The 21,345-nt window shown below is 21.6% G+C and overlaps 1 protein-coding gene across 1 annotated transcript in view; it reads right to left on the minus strand.

Annotated features, from left to right (window-relative positions):
- Positions 1-3,355: 3,355 nt before the first annotated feature.
- LOC120422650 (alpha/beta-tubulin-N-acetyltransferase 9-like) overlaps positions 3,356-21,345 on the minus strand; it is a 66,790-nt gene continuing 48,800 nt past the window's right edge. Inside the window, exons 2-3 of the mRNA XM_039586155.2 lie at positions 5,159-5,359; positions 3,356-5,092 (exon numbers count right to left, since the gene is read on the minus strand). Coding sequence (XP_039442089.1) covers positions 4,668-5,092; positions 5,159-5,345 — 612 coding nt within the window. The 5' untranslated portion in view covers positions 5,346-5,359 and the 3' untranslated portion in view covers positions 3,356-4,667. The remainder of the gene's footprint in view (positions 5,093-5,158; positions 5,360-21,345) is intronic.

Genomic DNA, 21,345 nt, shown 5'->3' on the forward strand with positions numbered 1-21,345 from the left:
TTAAATTGCCAGAGAGTTTTATACGAGAACAACAGCACGTATTGCAGTGTAGTTTGTAGCACTGGCAAAACCATTAAATCTACCAACACATACAAACTGTCCTGATGAACTTCTCACATACACGTTAATATACACACACACGCATGCGAACAATAAGGCTGATTTTTTATACGCGATAGGATTATTTAAAAAAAAGGCTCTTGATTTAGTCGATTCTGTTTTATTACCACCGATTACCACCAAACAAACAAACACACACAAACAAGCGGATATGTGCAGTACGCATCACAGATTGTTGTATGTGTGAAGAAGGTAGAAGGAAACAATACAGGCTTTGCGATTGGACGGTCTTGTTTTTATTGAGTGCTGCTAGAGTGTGGGGAAGCTGTGTCTCCGAATGTTGTCATTTTTCAAGTAATCAAAGCATTTAATCTCATGCATTTAAATCTAATGTTGAATTTATTTTAATTTTAAATTATTATTTTGCAAAGTATGAACACCATTTTTTTTCGCGGAAATTCAGTGAGGTTTTACTGAATCTTCATCAACTGAAATTTTAGTAAACGATTCAGTAATTTAGATTTTAATGAATTCTCAATTAATTGATGTTTCGATACCTCTATGCTCTCTTCTGCTAACTAGCTTAGTAAAAGAGAGCACAGAGGCATCGATTTGTCATTTTAATTGATGATTTACTAAAATTTCAGTAAATTGGTTGTAAAAACAACTGAAATTGCAGCAAAATAAGCAATGTTTTCGTTCATTGCCGAATTTCAGCAAAGGTGAACTAATGAATGAAAAAATATCTCAAATCATGTTGTAAACTCGAAAAATTACTTACTTAGAATAGCCGTCATCGTTGTTTGCGGGTTCACCTAAGTCAAGTAAAAAAAAATTAAATACAAAATTTCAAAGCCAATTTCCTTTTTAAAATGAAAATGTTTGGTGCAAAATCAGTCGATTCAACAATAATTAGCGAACAACTAATTACTGAAAGTTGCGTTCGACGCAAGTTTGACATTTCTTCTGCAGGATTTTTTTTTGCGCAGAATGAAGTTAATCAGAGGGAGAAGTCATCATAAAAATAATTTAAATTAATGTTAAAAAATCAAATGTTCAATTTTTTGAAATTTGAAATTAAAAAAAAATAATTCAAACATGCATAATTTAAAAAAAATAAAAATTCAGAAATTCAAAGGTTTTAAAATTATATTGTTTTACTAAAATGTTCTGAAATTCTTAAATTTGAAATTCCTCATGCTACAAATTGGTCTGAAAAATCAGGGGGCAAAAAAAAAAAATTTTCAAAAAACTTCAAAATTTCCATGAAAATATTAGTCTAATTAACTGGAAACAATCTAAAATGCATTTTTCTGCATTGATAATCATATTTAGTATGTTTAGGCTTGTTTAAAAATGTTTTGAATTTTTATAAAATTCCAATGCACAGTGGTCCAGATCGCAAAATTAAGTGGAAAATGGATTTTCCGAAAAATGGTTAAGTTTTGGAGCTTTGGTGTCTTCAGAAGAGTTGTTGCATGTGGAAAGGGGCAACTTTTGGTTTGGTTGAAAATTAGGGTGGTTCACGATTAGGGTGATTTTGGAAATCTAACTTTACAGGAATATTTTTGGGATTTTTTTCGTCTTCTAGAAAGTTGACGGGCTTGCCAATCCAAGCAACTTTGTCGAAGACACCAAAATTTTATCTCGTAATCTACAAGGCGTACATGTAAAATTATCATTTAAACTCAAAATATGACCAAAAATCGATTTTTCGACACTTTGGGTCAATTCTGAGGGCAGATTCAGATTCAGCGGGCAAAATTACATAGAAAAACATATATTTGGACAATTTTCGAAATTCGTTAGGGTGGTCCCATAAGGTTTTCCCTTGAAAATTAGACTTTTTCAAATGAAAATATCTCGAGTTTAAAGAAAAACACCCCTGAGATTTTTTCAGCGTTTGTAGTGCTGGATCTCCTCTTTCAAATGCAACCTAGTGCTTAAAATTTGGCTTGCGCCTTTTCGAGATATTTAAGTTTTAAATTTGCATCTTTTTTACCTTAAAATCGCTGTAACTTTTGACCCTTAAGTCCAAATTTACTTGTCAGATAATAAAAATGTTTGTTTTTTAGAGCTCTAAAAGTGCCCCGAATACCACTTTTCTCTAAAACTTAACCCTGAATTGCCACGTTAAAAAAACTGATTTTTGCAGGTTTGCTCAGATGCTTTCTATAAATTTGGTCGTAGAAGGCGTAGATTACGAGATAAAATTTTGGTGTCTTCGACAAAGTTGCTTGGATTGGCAAGCCCGTCAACTTTCTAGAAGACGAAAAAAATCCCAAAAATATTCCTGTAAAGTTAGATTTCCAAAATCACCCTAATCGTGAACCACCCTAATTTTCAACCAAACCAAAAGTTGCCCCTTTCCATATGCAACAACTCTTCTGAAGACACCAAAGCTCCAAAACTTAACCATTTTTCGGAAAATCCATTTTCCACTTAATTTTGCGATCTGGACCACTGTGTAATGCACAGCACCGCAAAAATTTTATTTTTCGCAAAAAATAAAATTTTCGTCAATACTTAGATATTTTGGAACTAATGATGGCAAAACAACTGGACAGACTGTATAATGCATTTTAAAACACTTTTTTCATTCAAATGTTGAAACCATGGCTCGTAATTTCAATTTTTATACTTTTTTTTTTGCCCCATCCCCCCCCCCCTCGACCTTGGCCAGAGTCGAGGGACATAAACTTCAAAAAATATTCGCAACGGCCTAAATTAAATTCAAAAATTCTGAAATTCTAAAATTCTCAAATTATAAAAATCTGCAGTTGTACAATTCTAAAAATCTAAAATTCCACAAATTAAAAAAAATTGAAAATATTTAGAATTTTCAAACTAATTGCAATGCTGTACATTGGAATTTCATAAAAATTCAAAACATTTTTAAAAAAGCCCAAATATACTAAATATGATTATCAATGCAGAGATTTGAAGTTTTTTTTTAATTCTGCTATTTTAAAATTTCAAAATTCTTTGGTTCTTCAAATTTTAAGGTTTGAAAGTTCTAAAATTCTTAAAGTCTAAAATTTCACAATTCTTAAATTTTTAAAATTTTAATATAATAATTTTTAAGATTTTAAAAACAAAAAAAAAATTAAATTAAATATAAATTAAAACTAACAACTAAAAATCTGAAATTTTTGAATTTCAAAATTCTTTGTGTTCTTTAAGTTTTAAGGTTTAAAAGTTCTAAAATTCAACAATTTTAAAAACCTAAATTCATAGATTATAAGATTTAATAAAATAAAATTGAAATAATTAGAATTTTTAAAATTTTAAATAAGAAAAATTATTTAGAAAATTTAAACGAAAATGGTAAAATTGTAAAATTAATATATTTTTTAATCCTCAAATTTTAAAATTTCAAAATTCTTTAGTTCTTTGAATTTTAAGGTTTGAAAGTTCTAAAATAATTGTAAAATCTGGAGTAACAAGAGAAAAGGTCGGATAAGCATTTTGACAGCTGGAACTTTTTTGAAGATTCCGAGACAACATGTCACTTTTCACGAAACTCGAAGTGTTGATTAATAGCTGGCCTTCCCAGCTAAATTCTAACATTGCGGGTTTTGTTAATTAGTGACCTGTTGCCTCGGAATTTGCAAAATCGTTTTAGATGTCAAAATGCTTATGCGCCCTTTTCAAATGTTGCTCCAGAAATGTAGCACAGAATATCGCTGACTCAGCTCAATAAAATCACCCACAAACATTTCGGAGACACAGTTTGATTTGACAACCATGCGCACGCTCATAATATTTGCAGGATGTTTACCAGTGTTTTCAACTTTTGGACATTTTTTCAACGATAATTACATTTAAATAAAACAACAACTTTTTTCACCAAGAGGCGAACAACAAACAGTGTAGTAAATGGTCAATAATTTGTAAAGGGATCAGCAGTATCAACACCGTGCATACTGTTGAAAAAAATATATGCGTAGATAGTAAGGGAATTAGATAGACAAAATTTACTAAATTATAACTAATAACATAACATCTTGAAGAAATTAGCAACATACACACTTCCACGTAGCGTGGAACAACTACATAAATCATTACTCATCAAACTATTTTATGACAATGGATAAAAAAAAAAACAAATAGAAAGAAACGTTTTTTGTTTTGTTCTGTGTCACAAGTAAACAAGCTCTGTTTATTTCGTCGAAAAGCTGGGAACCGGTGTAGCTAGTAGATTCATAAGAACACACTCCGAATCATTTCCCCCTACTCAACAATAATATCTGCAATAATCGTTCTATTTTGTTTTTGTCTTGTGTATTAATCAATAGTCGAAAAAGTGCAGGAAAAGGACGGAAAGAAAAGAAAAGAGGACAAAAGTAATAGTTTGCCAAAAATAGCTAATACGAACGAATCGAACAATTGTGCTAGTTTGACTTGGTGTAGTTTTGTAAGGAAAGAGAAGGGAAGAAAGGCGTGAAGGTAAATAGAAAATAGCTCTGATTAGGTTAGAACAAAGATTGACGGTTGCAAACAAGAGACTAAAGCAAGCTTGCTAGTTGGAGAGGGGAAGATTCAACTCGAGCAGCACCTAAAGCCGATTTACATGTAATAAAAGTAATCTTTCAACACACATCTCTTCACTCATTGTGGTACGGTTCAATTACTAGAGAAACTTCCCGCTCGATCCACTCGAGCCATGCGTCATCCACCTTCTTCTCAAACGTAACCTCCTGAAACACGGCTACTCGTTTCACTTCCCGAAAGCCCATCTTGGTAAACATCCGGATCGCCTTGGCGTTGCTGTCCTTCGTAATCGCTCGGAAACGTCGAATGGCTAGCATTTTGGCGCCAAACGCCAGCATCATCAGGGTGGACTCCCAGCCGTACCGTTTCCCCCGAGCAGGCTGTTCGGCGATCATGATTTCAATCTCTCCCGTTTTTAGATCATCGTCCCCGTCGTCATCCGGCGAAAGCAGGAATATGTTGGTGTCTCCGATTAGAGCAGCGATTTCGTCACCCGTTTGATTGAAGATCGCCTTATCCAAAATCAGGAAGGTACATTCTAAAAAGGTTAAATATCACAGTTAACAAATCTTTATTCGACAAAACGCAAAAATAAACAATTTACTGTCGTCATCTTCGCGCCAGGACTGCTGCATGGCGTACTCTTGCTCCAGGGTGAGGGGTTCCGACGCGGTAAGTTCTTGCAGCTCCTCGCTTTGCATCCAGCGGTGGTACTTTTGGACGTGTTTTGCCTCGTATGGAACCAGTATTACGTTGGTGCCGACGAGCTGGAGCTGCTCGTTCAAGCGCATCGTGGTGTTGGAATCTGTAAATGTAATGAAGAATTTTTTTTACCGAATGCTGCTCGCTAACTGGGCTGAACGGAAAATGGCGAGGGGACCATCATTGCATTATATTTTCTTAGTGAAATATAAAATATAATTTACCTAAATTTGAGTTCAGAGCCAATTTTCATATATTGTCAAATGTTGTTAATAAATGCCTTCTTTTGAGGCCAGCCTTCAGGATTCGATTACTTAGTGTGGTGACGGAACATGATGAACATCTCGTTTTTCCTATCAATTTTTCCTGATCACTCTCGAGTTTTCATGATGACCTAGCTGGTGGCCTGTGGAAACGGATCGTAAACCTTTGACCAGCGAGGGTCAGAGTCGAGACGGCTAAAAGAAAGGGGCGCGACAATGTGGGAAAGGGAAGTAATTTGTGATTGTAGACGGTATTGTTTTGATTCGCAGTATGTTGAATCAACTGCTGTGGATGTACCTGAACGTCGCAGAACGGGGTATCTTTCCTTTCCATTTCCAGCTACCATCTATCTCCTGTTTTTATTTTGATCTACTGATTCGTACTTCTTCACTAATTCTTCTGTTTACCATTTGGTTTTGATTTTATTAACTCTTGATTCTCGTATCTCTCAATACTTGTCACTCTTTTTTTTTTTTTTTCAAATAATGCTGCTTTAACAAACTGTGTGTTTTCTTTAAAACCTTCGGGAGGTCGCGCTAGTGTACTTTGTACACAACTTTTGAAAAATGCTGAAAAACAATGTGTTTTCATTATTCAAAATGCGTGAAACCCAGGTGTATGCTCAAGTTACACATTTTTCTATAAGAAAATATATGAATAGTAAAATTTCTGGAGTAAAACCTATTTTTAATGATTTTTTGAAAAAAAAAAAATTTTGGATGTGTGTACAAAGTACACCGACGCGACTGCTCGTGTGAGCTGCTTTTGTGCAAACATAAAATATTTGCAGTAATTTGGAAATAATTCCAAAACTTATGCTCTAAGAAGCAAACAATGTTCAACTAAATTGTAGGGTAGGTCTTATACAATACCATGAGTAGCCTGTCCAATCTCTGGAATGTCCCGGTGGCCCCCCGGGATGTTCCGGAGGATGGACAATTCCGGAATTGTGGTCCACCGGACATGATGGGTATCAAACTTCAAGATTTTCAGAGATAAACAAGACTATTTACATTTCGAGGTCCATGAGGGACCCAACCACTCTTCAAGTTGTCCCGGTGGCCCTCGGGGATGTTCCGGAGGATGGACAATTCCGGAATTGTGGTCCACCGGACATGATGGGTATCAAACTTCAAGATTTTCAAAGAATAACACGAATATGAACATTTTGAGGTCCATGGGGACCCAATCACTCTTCAAGTTATCCCGGTGACCCCCGGGGATGTTCCGGAGGATGGACAATTCCGGAATTGTGGTCCACCGGACATGATGGGTATCAAACTTCAAGATTTTCAGAGATAAACAAGACTATTTACATTTTGAGGTCCATGAGGGACCCAACCACTCTTCAAGTTGTCCCGGTGGCCCTCGGGGATGTTCCGGAGGATGGACAATTCCGGAATTGTGGTCCACTGGACATGATGGGTATCAAACTTCAAGATTTTCAGAGATAAACAAGACTATTTACATTTTGAGGTCCATGAGGGACCCAACCACTCTTCAAGTTGTCCCGGTGGCCCTCGGGGATGTTCCGGAGGATGGACAATTCCGGAATTGTGGTCCACCGGACATGATGGGTATCAAACTTCAAGATTTTCAAAGAATAACACGAATATGAACATTTTGAGGTCCATGAGGGACCCAACCACTCTTCAAGTTGTCCCGGTGGCCCTCGGGGATGTTCCGGAGGATGGACAATTCCGGAATTGTGGTCCACTGGACATGATGGGTATCAAACTTCAAGATTTTCAGAGATAAACAAGACTATTTACATTTTGAGGTCCATGAGGGACCCAACCACTCTTCAAGTTGTCCCGGTGGCCCTCGGGGATGTTCCGGAGGATGGACAATTCCGGAATTGTGGTCCACCGGACATGATGGGTATCAAACATCAAGATTTTCAAAGAATAACACGAATATGAACATTTTGAGGTCCATGAGGGACCCACACGCAAACCCGACATTAGTCTTTTAAGACTTAAAATTAGGCTTTATCGAACCTAACCGTGTTAAGTCTTTTTAAGCCTAATGATGGGTTAGTCTTAAAAAGACTAGTTTCGTTTTAGTACGAAAAAGGCTAAATTTTAGGCTTAATGTTATCGTCAAAAAGCCTAAATTTTAGGCTTTTTCGAGAATGCGAGGGGATCAGAGCGGACATAATCCAAGATGGCGGAACTTGATTAAGACTTATTTTTAGGCCTAAAAAGACTTATTTATAGGTTTAAAAGACTAATTTTTAGGCTTTTGCAAGAAATGGGAGGGGATCAAAGCGGACATAATCCAAGATGGCGGAACTTGATTAAGACTTATTTTTAGGCCTAAAAAGACTTATTTATAGGTTTAAAAGACTAATTTTTAGGCTTTTGCAAGAAATGGGAGGGGATCAAAGCGGACATAATCCAAGATGGCGGAACTTGATTAAGACTTATTTTTAGGCCTAAAAAGACTTATTTATAGGTTTAAAAGACTAATTTTTAGGCTTTTGCAAGAAATGGGAGGGGATCAAAGCGGACATAATCCAAGATGGCGGAACTTGATTAAGACTTATTTTATGCCTGAAATGCCTAGGGGATCAAAATGGCGGGAATAAACGGTAAAAAATAAAATATTGTTATATATTATCTAATTTTTTTATAAAAAATGTGTTTATTCGGTGATTCGGTAATTTCAGAATACGACAGATTCACGGATGAGTACAGCTTTTACCTGAAAATAAAAAATCAATATTTTGAAGATGAGTTGTGAGAGTTTGATAGTTATTTAAAAATTGGGTTATTTCATTTAGGAGTTTAGCTCAGCACTGGATTGGCGTAGTTTGACAAGTTCAATTTTTCGAAGATCTGACTTTAAGAATTTAAGAATTTAATTATTTAAGAATTTAAAGATTGAAGAATTGAAGAATTAAAGAATTAAAGAATTAAAGAATTAAAGAATTAAAGAATTAAAGAATTAAAGAATTAAAGAATTAAAGAATTAAAGAATTAAAGAATTAAAGAATTAAAGAATTAAAGAATTAAAGAATTAAAGAATTAAAGAATTAAAGAATTAAAGAATTAAAGAATTAAAGAATTAAAGAATTAAAGAATTAAAGAATTAAAGAATTAAAGAATTAAAGAATTAAAGAATTAAAGAATTAAAGAATTAAAGAATTAAAGAATTAAAGAATTAAAGAATTAAAGAATTAAAGAATTAAAGAATTAAAGAATTAAAGAATTAAAGAATTAAAGAATTAAAGAATTAAAGAATTAAAGAATTAAAGAATTAAAGAATTAAAGAATTAAAGAATTAAAGAATTAAAGAATTAAAGAATTAAAGAATTAAAGAATTAAAGAATTAAAGAATTAAAGAATTAAAGAATTAAAGAATTAAAGAATTAAAGAATTAAAGAATTAAAGAATTAAAGAATTAAAGAATTAAAGAATTAAAGAATTAAAGAATTAAAGAATTAAAGAATTAAAGAATTAAAGAATTAAAGAATTAAAGAATTAAAGAATTAAAGAATTAAAGAATTAAAGAATTAAAGAATTAAAGAATTAAAGAATTAAAGAATTAAAGAATTAAAGAATTAAAGAATTAAAGAATTAAAGAATTAAAGAATTAAAGAATTAAAGAATTAAAGAATTAAAGAATTAAAGAATTAAAGAATTAAAGAATTAAAGAATTAAAGAATTAAAGAATTAAAGAATTAAAGAATTAAAGAATTAAAGAATTAAAGAATTAAAGAATTAAAGAATTAAAGAATTAAAGAATTAAAGAATTAAAGAATTAAAGAATTAAAGAATTAAAGAATTAAAGAATTAAAGAATTAAAGAATTAAAGAATTAAAGAATTAAAGAATTAAAGAATTAAAGAATTAAAGAATTAAAGAATTAAAGAATTAAAGAATTAAAGAATTAAAGAATTAAAGAATTAAAGAATTAAGAATTAAAGAATTAAAGAATTAAAGAATTAAAGAATTAAAGAATTAAAGAATTAAAGAATTAAAGAATTAAAGAATTAAAGAATTAAAGAATTAAAGAATTAAAGAATTAAAGAATTAAAGAATTAAAGAATTAAAGAATTAAAGAATTAAAGAATTAAAGAATTAAAGAATTAAAGAATTAAAGAATTAAAGAATTAAAGAATTAAAGAATTAAAGAACTAAAGAATTAAAGAATTAAGAATTAAAGAATTAAAGAATTAAAGAACTAAAGAATTAAAGAATTAAGAATTAAAGAATTAAAGAATTAAAGAATTAAAGAATTAAAGAATTAAAGAATTAAAGAATTAAAGAATTAAAGAATTAAAGAATTAAGAATTAAAGAATTAAAGAATTAAAGAACTAAAGAATTAAAGAATTAAGAATTAAAGAATTAAAGAATTAAGAATTAAAGAATTAAAGAATTAAAGAATTAAAGAATTAAAGAATTAAAGAATTAAAGAATTAAAGAATTAAAGAATTAAAGAATTAAAGAATTAAAGAATTAAAGAATTAAAGAATTAAAGAATTAAAGAATTAAAGAATTAAAGAATTTAAGAATTTAAGAATTTAAGAATTTAAGAATTTAAGAATTTAAGAATTTAAGAATTTAAGAATTTAAGAATTTAAGAATTTAAGAATTTAAGAATTTAAGAATTTAAGAATTTAAGAATTTAAGAATTTAAGAATTTAAGAATTTAAGAATTTAAGAATTTAAGAATTTAAGAATTTAAGAATTTAAGAATTTAAGAATTTAAGAATTTAAGAATTTAAGAATTTAAGAATTTAAGAATTTAAGAATTTAAGAATTTAAGAATTTAAGAATTTAAGAATTTAAGAATTTAAGAATTTAAGAATTTAAGAATTTAAGAATTTAAGAATTTAAGAATTTAAGAATTTAAGAATTTAAGAATTTAAGAATTTAAGAATTTAAGAATTTAAGAATTTAAGAATTTAAGAATTTAAGAATTTAAGAATTTAAGAATTTAAGAATTTAAGAATTTAAGAATTTAAGAATTTAAGAATTTAAGAATTTAAGAATTTAAGAATTTAAGAATTTAAGAATTTAAGAATTTAAGAATTTAAGAATTTAAGAATTTAAGAATTTAAGAATTTAAGAATTTAAGAATTTAAGAATTTAAGAATTTAAGAATTTAGAATTTAAGAATTTAAGAATTTAAGAATTTAAGAATTTAAGAATTTAAGAATTTAAGAATTTAAGAATTTAAGAATTTAAGAATTTAAGAATTTAAGAATTTAAGAATTTAAGAATTTAATAATTTAAGAATTTAAGAATTTAAGAATTTAAGAATTTAAGAATTTAAGAATTTAAGAATTTAAGAATTTAAGAATTTAAGAATTTAAGAATTTAAGAATTTAAGAATTTAAGAATTTAAGAATTTAAGAATTTAAGAATTTAAGAATTTAAGAATTTAAGAATTTAAGAATTTAAGAATTTAAGAATTTAAGAATTTAAGAATTTAAGAATTTAAGAATTTAAGAATTTAAGAATTTAAGAATTTAAGAATTTAAGAATTTAAGAATTTAAGAATTTAAGAATTTAAGAATTTAAGAATTTAAGAATTTAAGAATTTTAGAATTTTAGAATTTTAGAATTTTAGAATTTTAGAATTTTAGAATTTTAGAATTTTAGAATTTTAGAATTTTAGAATTTTAGAATTTTAGAATTTTAGAATTTTAGAATTTTAGAATTTTAGAATTTTAGAATTTTAGAATTTTAGAATTTTAGAATTTTAGAATTTTAGAATTTTAGAATTTTAGAATTTTAGAATTTTAGAATTTTAGAATTTTAGAATTTTAGAATTTTAGAATTTTAGAATTTTAGAATTTTAGAATTTTAGAATTTTAGAATTTTAGAATTTTAGAATTTTAGAATTTTAGAATTTTAGAATTTTAGAATTTTAGAATTTTAGAATTTTAGAATTTTAGAATTTTAGAATTTTAGAATTTTAGAATTTTAGAATTTTAGAATTTTAGAATTTTAGAATTTTAGAATTTTAGAATTTTAGAATTTTAGAATTTTAGAATTTTAGAATTTTAGAATTTTAGAATTTTAGAATTTTAGAATTTTAGAATTTTAGAATTTTAGAATTTTAGAATTTTAGAATTTTAGAATTTTAGAATTTTAGAATTTTAGAATTTTAGAATTTTAGAATTTTAGAATTTTAGAATTTTAGAATTTTAGAATTTTAGAATTTTAGAATTTTAGAATGTAGAATTTTAGAATTTTAGAATTTTAGAATTTTAGAATTTTAGAATTTTAGAATTTTAGAATTTTAGAATTTTAGAATTTTAGAATTTTAGAATTTTAGAATTTTAGAATTTTAGAATTTTAGAATTTTAGAATTTTAGAATTTTAGAATTTTAGAATTTTAGAATTTTAGAATTTTAGAATTTTAGAATTTTAGAATTTTAGAATTTTAGAATTTTAGAATTTTAGAATTTTAGAATTTTAGAATTTTAGAATTTTAGAATTTTAGAATTTTAGAATTTTAGAATTTTAGAATTTTAGAATTTTAGAATTTTAGAATTTTAGAATTTTAGAATTTTAGAATTTTAGAATTTTAGAATTTTAGAATTTTAGAATTTTAGAATTTTAGAATTTTAGAATTTTAGAATTTTAGAATTTTAGAATTTTAGAATTTTAGAATTTTAGAATTTTAGAATTTTAGAATTTTAGAATTTTAGAATTTTAGAATTTTAGAATTTTAGAATTTTAGAATTTTAGAATTTTAGAATTTTAGAATTTTAGAATTTTAGAATTTTAGAATTTTAGAATTTTAGAATTTTAGAATTTTAGAATTTTAGAATTTTAGAATTTTAGAATTTTAGAATTTTAGAATTTTAGAATTTTAGAATTTTAGAATTTTAGAATTTTAGAATTTTAGAATTTTAGAATTTTAGAATTTTAGAATTTTAGAATTTTAGAATTTTAGAATTTTAGAATTTTAGAATTTTAGAATTTTAGAATTTTAGAATTTTAGAATTTTAGAATTTTAGAATTTTAGAATTTTAGAATTTTAGAATTTTAGAATTTTAGAATTTTAGAATTTTAGAATTTTAGAATTTTAGAATTTTAGAAATTTAGAATTTTAGAATTTTTGAGTTTTAGAATTTTAGAATTTTAGAATTAGATTTAGAATTTTAGAATTTTAGAATTTTAGAATTTTAGAATTTTAGAATTTTAGAATTTTAGAATTTTAGAATTTTAGAATTTTAGAATTTTAGAATTTTAGAATTTTAGAATTTTAGAATTTTAGAATTTTAGAATTTTAGAATTTTAGAATTTTAGAATTTTAGAATTTTAGAATTTTAGAATTTTAGAATTTTAGAATTTTAGAATTTTAGAATTTTAGAATTTTAGAATTTTAGAATTTTAGAATTTTAGAATTTTAGAATTTTAGAATTTAGAATTTTAGAATTTTAGAATTTTAGAATTTTAGAATTTTAGAATTTTAGAATTTTAGAATTTTAGAATTTTAGAATTTTAGAATTTTAGAATTTTAGAATTTTAGAATTTTAGAAGTTTAGAATTTTAGAATTTTAGAATTTTAGAATTTTAGAATTTTAGAATTTTAGAATTTTAGAATTTTAGAATTTTAGAATTTTAGAATTTTAGAATTTTAGAATTTTAGAATTTTAGAATTTTAGAATTTTAGAATTTTAGAATTTTAGAATTTTAGAATTTTAGAATTTTAGAATTTTAGAATTTTAGAATTTTAGAATTTTAGAATTTTAGAATTTTAGAATTTTAGAATTTTAGAATTTTAGAATTTTAGAATTTTAGAATTTTAGAATTTTAGAATTTTAGAATTTTAGAATTTTAGAATTTTAGAATTTTAGAATTTTAGAATTTTAGAATTTTAGAATTTTAGAATTTTAGAATTTTAGAATTTTAGAATTTTAGAATTTTAGAATTTTAGAATTTTAGAATTTTAGAATTTTAGAATTTTAGAATTTTAGAATTTTAGAATTTTAGAATTTTAGAATTTTAGAATTTTAGAATTTTAGAATTTTAGAATTTTAGAATTTTAGAATTTTAGAATTTTAGAATTTTAGAATTTTAGAATTTTAGAATTTTAGAATTTTAGAATTTTAGAATTTTAGAATTTTAGAATTTTAGAATTTTAGAATTTTAGAATTTTAGAATTTTAGAATTTTAGAATTTTAGAATTTTAGAATTTTAGAATTTTAGAATTTTAGAATTTTAGAATTTTAGAATTTTAGAATTTTAGAATTTTAGAAATTTAGAATTTTAGAATTTTAGAATTTTAGAATTTTAGAATTTTAGAATTTTAGAATTTTAGAATTTTAGAATTTTAGAATTTTAGAATTTTAGATTTAGAATTTTAGAATTTTAGAATTTTAGAATTTTAGAATTTTAGAATTTTAGAATTTTAGAATTTTAGAATTTTAGAATTTTAGAATTTTAGAATTTTAGAATTTTAGAATTTTAGAATTTTAGAATTTTAGAATTTTAGAATTTTAGAATTTTAGAATTTTAGAATTTTAGAATTTTAGAATTTTAGAATTTTAGAATTTTAGAATTTTAGAATTTTAGAATTTTAGAATTTTAGAATTTTAGAATTTTAGAATTTTAGAATTTTAGAATTTTAGAATTTTAGAATTTTAGAATTTTAGAATTTTAGAATTTTGAATTTTAGAATTTTAGAATTTTAGAATTTTAGAATTTTAGAATTTTAGAATTTTAGAATTTTAGAATTTTAGAATTTTAGAATTTTAGAATTTTAGAATTTTAGAATTTTAGATTTTAGAATTTTAGAATTTTAGAATTTTAGAATTTTAGAATTTTAGAATTTTAGAATTTTAGAATTTTAGAATTTTAGAATTTTAGAATTTTAGAATTTTAGAATTTTAGAATTTTAGAATTTTAGAATTTTAGAATTTTAGAATTTTAGAATTTTAGAATTTTAGAATTTTAGAATTTTAGAATTTTAGAATTTTAGAATTTTAGAATTTTAGAATTTTAGAATTTTAGAATTTTAGAATTTTAGAATTTTAGAATTTTAGAATTTTAGAATTTTAGAATTTTAGAATTTTAGAATTTTAGAATTTTAGAATTTTAGAATTTTAGAATTTTAGAATTTTAGAATTTTAGAATTTTAGAATTTTAGAATTTTAGAATTTTAGAATTTTAGAATTTTAGAATTTTAGAATTTTAGAATTTTAGAATTTTAGAATTTTAGAATTTTAGAATTTTAGAATTTTAGAATTTTAGAATTTTAGAATTTTAGAATTTTAGAATTTTAGAATTTTAGAATTTTAGAATTTTAGAATTTTAGAATTTTAGAATTTTAGAATTTTAGAATTTTAGAATTTTAGAATTTTAGAATTTTAGAATTTTAGAATTTTAGAATTTTAGAATTTTAGAATTTTAGAATTTTAGAATTTTAGAATTTTAGAATTTTAGAATTTTAGAATTTTAGAATTTTAGAATTTTAGAATTTTAGAATTTTAGAATTTTAGAATTTTAGAATTTTAGAATTTTAGAATTTTAGAATTTTAGAATTTTAGAATTTTAGAATTTTAGAATTTTAGAATTTTAGAATTTTAGAATTTTAGAATTTTAGAATTTTAGAATTTTAGAATTTTAGAATTTTAGAATTTTAGAATTTTAGAATTTTAGAATTTTAGAATTTTAGAATTTTAGAATTTTAGAATTTTAGAATTTTAGAATTTTAGAATTTTAGAATTTTAGAATTTTAGAATTTTAGAATTTTAGAATTTTAGAATTTTAGAATTTTAGAATTTTAGAATTTTAGAATTTTAGAATTTTAGAATTTTAGAATTTTAGAATTTTAGAATTTTAGAATTTTAGAATTTTGAATTTTAGAATTTTAGAATTTTAGAATTTTAGAATTTTAGAATTTTAGAATTTTAGAATTTTAGAATTTTAGAATTTTAGAATTTTAGAATTTTAGAATTTTAGAATTTTAGAATTTTAGAATTTTAGAATTTTAGAATTTTAGAATTTTAGAATTTTATGATTTTAGAATTTTAGAATTTTAGAATTTTAGAATTTTATAATTTTAGAATTTTAGAATTTTAGAATTTTAGAATTTTAGAATTTTAGAATTTTAGAATTTTAGAATTTTAGAATTTTAGAATTTTAGAATTTTAGAATTTTAGAATTTTAGAATTTTAGAATTTTAGAATTTTAGAATTTTAGAATTTTAGAATTTTAGAATTTTAGAATTTTAGAATTTTAGAATTTTAGAATTTTAGAATTTTAGAATTTTAGAATTTTAGAATTTTAGAATTTTAGAATTTTGAATTTTAGAATTTTAGAATTTTAGAATTTTAGAATTTTAGAATTTTAGAATTTTAGAATTTTAGAATTTTAGAATTTTAGAATTTTAGAATTTTAGAATTTTAGAATTTTAGAATTTTAGAATTTTAGAATTTTAGAATTTTAGAATTTTAGAATTTTAGAATTTTAGAATTTTAGAATTTTAGAATTTTAGAATTTTAGAATTTTAGAATTTTAGAATTTTAGAATTTTAGAATTTTAGAATTTTAGAATTTTAGAATTTTAGAATTTTAGAATTTTAGAATTTTAGAATTTTAGAATTTTAGAATTTTAGAATTTTAGAATTTTAGAATTTTAGAATTTTGAATTTTAGAATTTTAGAATTTTAGAATTTTAGAATTTTAGAATTTTAGAATTTTAGAATTTTAGAATTTTAGAATTTTAGAATTTTAGAATTTTAGAATTTTAGAATTTTAGAATTTTAGAATTTTAGAATTTTAGAATTTTAGAATTTTAGAATTTTAGAATTTTAGAATTTTAGAATTTTAGAATTTTAGAATTTTAGAATTTTAGAATTTTAGAATTTTTAGAATTTTAGAATTTTAGAATTTTAGAATTTTAGAATTTTAGAATTTTAGAATTTTAGAATTTTAGAATTTTAGAATTTTAGAATTTTAGAATTTTAGAATTTTAGAATTTTATAATTTTAGAATTTTAGAATTTTAGAATTTTAGAATTTTAGAATTTTAGAATTTTAGAATTTTAGAATTTTAGAATTTTAGAATTTTAGAATTTTAGAATTTTAGAATTTTAGAATTTTAGAATTTTAGAATTTTAGAATTTTAGAATTTTAGAATTTTAGAATTTTAGAATTTTAGAATTTTAGAATTTTAGAATTTTAGAATTTTAGAATTTTAGAATTTTAGAATTTTAGAATTTTAGAATTTTAGAATTTTAGAATTTTAGAATTTTAGAATTTTAGAATTTTAGAATTTTAGAATTTTAGAATTTTAGAATTTTAGAATTTTAGAATTTTAGAATTTTAGAATTTTAGAATTTTAGAATTTTAGAATTTTAGAATTTTAGAATTTTAGAATTTTAGAATTTTAGAATTTTAGAATTTTAGAATTTTAGAATTTTAGAATTTTAGAATTTTAGAATTTTAGAATTTTAGAATTTTAGAATTTTAGAATTTTAGAATTTTAGAATTTTAGAATTTTAGAATTTTAGAATTTTAGAATTTTAGAATTTTAGAATTTTAGAATTTTAGAATTTTAGAATTTTAGAATTTTAGAATTTTAGAATTTTAGAATTTTAGAATTTTAGAATTTTAGAATTTTAGAATTTTAGAATTTTAGAATTTTAGAATTTTAGAATTTTAGAATTTTAGAATTTTAGAATTTTAGAATTTTAGAATTTTAGAATTTTAGAATTTTAGAATTTTAGAATTTTAGAATTTTAGAATTTTAGAATTTTAGAATTTTAGAATTTTAGAATTTTAGAATTTTAGAATTTTAGAATTTTAGAATTTTAGAATTTTAGAATTTTAGAATTTTAGAATTTTAGAATTTTAGAATTTTAGAATTTTAGAATTTTAGAATTTTAGAATTTTAGAATTTTAGAATTTTAGAATTTTAGAATTTTAGAATTTTAGAATTTTAGAATTTTAGAATTTTAGAATTTTAGAATTTTAGAATTTTAGAATTTTAGAATTTTAGAATTTTAGAATTTTAGAATTTTAGAATTTTAGAATTTTAGAATTTTAGAATTTTAGAATTTTAGAATTTTAGAATTTTAGAATTTTAGAATTTTAGAATTTTAGAATTTTAGAATTTTAGAATTTTAGAATTTTAGAATTTTAGAATTTTAGAATTTTAGAATTTTAGAATTTTAGAATTTTAGAATTTTAGAATTTTAGAATTTTAGAATTTTAGATTTTAGAATTTTAGAATTTTAGAATTTTAGAATTTTAGAATTTTAGAATTTTAGAATTTTAGAATTTTAGAATTTTAGATTTTAGAATTTTAGAATTTTAGAATTTTAGAATTTTAGAATTTTAGAATTTTAGAATTTCAGAATTTTAGAATTTTAGAATTTTAGAATTTTAGAATTTTAGAATTTTAGAATTTTAGAATTTTAGAATTTTAGAATTTTAGAATTTTAGAATTTTAGAATTTTAGAATTTTAGAATTTTAGAATTTTAGAATTTTGGAATTTAGAATTTTAGAATTTTAGAATTTTTAGAATTTTAGAATTTTAGAATTTTAGAATTTTAGAATTTTAGAATTTTAGAATTTTAGAATTTTAGAATTTTAGAATTTTAGAATTTTAGAATTTTAGAATTTTAGAATTTTAGAATTTTAGAATTTTAGAATTTTAGAATTTTAGAATTTTAGAATTTTAGAATTTTAGAATTTTAGAATTTTAGAATTTTAGAATTTTAGAATTTTAGAATTTTAGAATTTTAGAATTTTAGAATTTTAGAATTTTAGAATTTTAGAATTTTAGAATTTTAGAATTTTAGAATTTTAGAATTTTAGAATTTTAGAATTTTAGAATTTTAGAATTTTAGAATTTTAGAATTTTAGAATTTTAGAATTTTAGAATTTTAGAATTTTAGAATTTTAGAATTTTAGAATTTTAGAATTTTAGAATTTTAGAATTTTAGAATTTTAGAATTTTAGAATTTTAGAATTTTAGAATTTTAGAATTTTAGAATTTTAGAATTTTAGAATTTTAGAATTTTAGAATTTTAGAATTTTAGAATTTTAGAATTTAGAATTTTAGAATTTTAGAATTTTAGAATTTTAGAATTTTAGAATTTTAGAATTTTAGAATTTTAGAATTTTAGAATTTTAGAATTTTAGAATTTTAGAATTTTAGAATTTTAGAATTTTAGAATTTTAGAATTTTAGAATTTTAGAATTTTAGAATTTTAGAATTTTAGAATTTTAGAATTTTAGAATTTTAGAATTTTAGAATTTTAGAATTTTAGAATTTTAGAATTTTAGAATTTTAGAATTTTAGAATTTTAGAATTTTAGAATTTTAGAATTTTAGAATTTTAGAATTTTAGAATTTTAGAATTTTAGAATTTTAGAATTTTAGAATTTTAGAATTTTAGAATTTTAGAATTTTAGAATTTTAGAATTTTAGAATTTTAGAATTTTAGAATTTTAGAATTTTAGAATTTTAGAATTTTAGAATTTTAGAATTTTAGAATTTTAGAATTTTAGAATTTTAGAATTTTAGAATTTTAGAATTTTAGAATTTTAGAATTTTAGAATTTTAGAATTTTAGAATTTTAGAATTTTAGAATTTTAGAATTTTAGAATTTTAGAATTTTAGAATTTTAGAATTTTAGAATTTTAGAATTTTAGAATTTTAGAATTTTAGAATTTTAGAATTTTAGAATTTTAGAATTTTAGAATTTTAGAATTTTAGAATTTTAGAATTTTAGAATTTTAGAATTTTAGAATTTTAGAATTTTAGAATTTTAGAATTTTAGAATTTTAGAATTTTAGAATTTTAGAATTTTAGAATTTTAGAATTTTAGAATTTTAGAATTTTAGAATTTTAGAATTTTAGAATTTTAGAATTTTAGAATTTTAGAATTTTAGAATTTTAGAATTTTAGAATTTTAGAATTTTAGAATTTTAGAATTTTAGAATTTTAGAATTTTAGAATTTTAGAATTTTAGAATTTTAGAATTTTAGAATTTTAGAATTTTAGAATTTTAGAATTTTAGAATTTTAGAATTTTAGAATTTTAGAATTTTAGAATTTTAGAATTTTAGAATTTTAGAATTTTAGAATTTTAGAATTTTAGAATTTTAGAATTTTAGAATTTTAGAATTTTAGAATTTTAGAATTTTAGAATTTTAGAATTTTAGAATTTTAGAATTTTAGAATTTTAGAATTTTAGAATTTTAGAATTTTAGAATTTTAGAATTTTAGAATTTTAGAATTTTAGAATTTTAGAATTTTAGAATTTTAGAATTTTAGAATTTTAGAATTTTAGAATTTTAGAATTTTAGAATTTTAGAATTTTAGAATTTTAGAATTTTAGAATTTTAGAATTTTAGAATTTTAGAATTTTAGAATTTTAGAATTTTAGAATTTTAGAATTTTAGAATTTTAGAATTTTAGAATTTTAGAATTTTTTAGAATTTTAGAATTTTAGAATTTTAGAATTTTAGAATTTTAGAATTTTAGAATTTTAGAATTTTAGAATTTTAGAATTTTAGAATTTTAGAATTTTAGAATTTTAGAATTTTAGAATTTTAGAATTTTAGAATTTTAGAATTTTAGAATTTTAGAATTTTAGAATTTTAGAATTTTAGAATTTTAGAATTTTAGAATTTTAGAATTTTAGAATTTTAGAATTTTAGAATTTTAGAATTTTAGAATTTTAGAATTTTAGAATTTTAGAATTTTAGAATTTTAGAATTTTAGAATTTTAGAATTTTAGAATTTTAGAATTTTAGAATTTTAGAATTTTAGAATTTTAGAATTTTAGAATTTTAGAATTTTAGAATTTTAGAATTTTAGAATTTTAGAATTTTAGAATTTTAGAATTTTAGAATTTTAGAATTTTAGAATTTTAGAATTTTAGAATTTTAGAATTTTAGAATTTTAGAATTTTAGAATTTTAGAATTTTAGAATTTTAGAATTTTAGAATTTTAGAATTTTAGAATTTTAGAATTTTAGAATTTTAGAATTTTAGAATTTTAGAATTTTAGAATTTTAGAATTTTAGAATTTTAGAATTTTAGAATTTTAGAATTTTAGAATTTTAGAATTTTAGAATTTTAGAATTTTAGAATTTTAGAATTTTAGAATTTTAGAATTTTAGAATTTTAGAATTTTAGAATTTTAGAATTTTAGAATTTTAGAATTTTAGAATTTTAGAATTTTAGAATTTTAGAATTTTAGAATTTTAGAATTTTAGAATTTTAGAATTTTAGAATTTTAGAATTTTAGAATTTTAGAATTTTAGAATTTTAGAATTTTAGAATTTTAGAATTTTAGAATTTTAGAATTTTGATTTAGAATTTTAGAATTTTAGAATTTTAGAATTTTAGAATTTTAGAATTTTAGAATTTTAGAATTTTAGAATTTTAGAATTTTAGAATTTTAGAATTTTAGAATTTTAGAATTTTAGAATTTTAGAATTTTAGAATTTTAGAATTTTAGAATTTTAGAATTTTAGAATTTTAGAATTTTAGAATTTTAGAATTTTAGAATTTTAGAATTTTAGAATTTTAGAATTTTAGAATTTTAGAATTTTAGAATTTTAGAATTTTAGAATTTTAGAATTTTAGAATTTTAGAATTTTAGAATTTTAGAATTTTAGAATTTTAGAATTTTAGAATTTTAGAATTTTAGAATTTTAGAATTTTAGAATTTTAGAATTTTAGAATTTTAGAATTTTAGAATTTTAGAATTTTAGAATTTTAGAATTTTAGAATTTTAGAATTTTAGAATTTTAGAATTTTAGAATTTTAGAATTTTAGAATTTTAGAATTTTAGAATTTTAGAATTTTAGAATTTTAGAATTTTAGAATTTTAGAATTT

The sequence above is a fragment of the Culex pipiens genome, chromosome 3 (assembly GCF_016801865.2).
Source record: "Culex pipiens pallens isolate TS chromosome 3, TS_CPP_V2, whole genome shotgun sequence".
Lineage (NCBI taxonomy): Eukaryota > Metazoa > Arthropoda > Insecta > Diptera > Culicidae > Culex > Culex pipiens.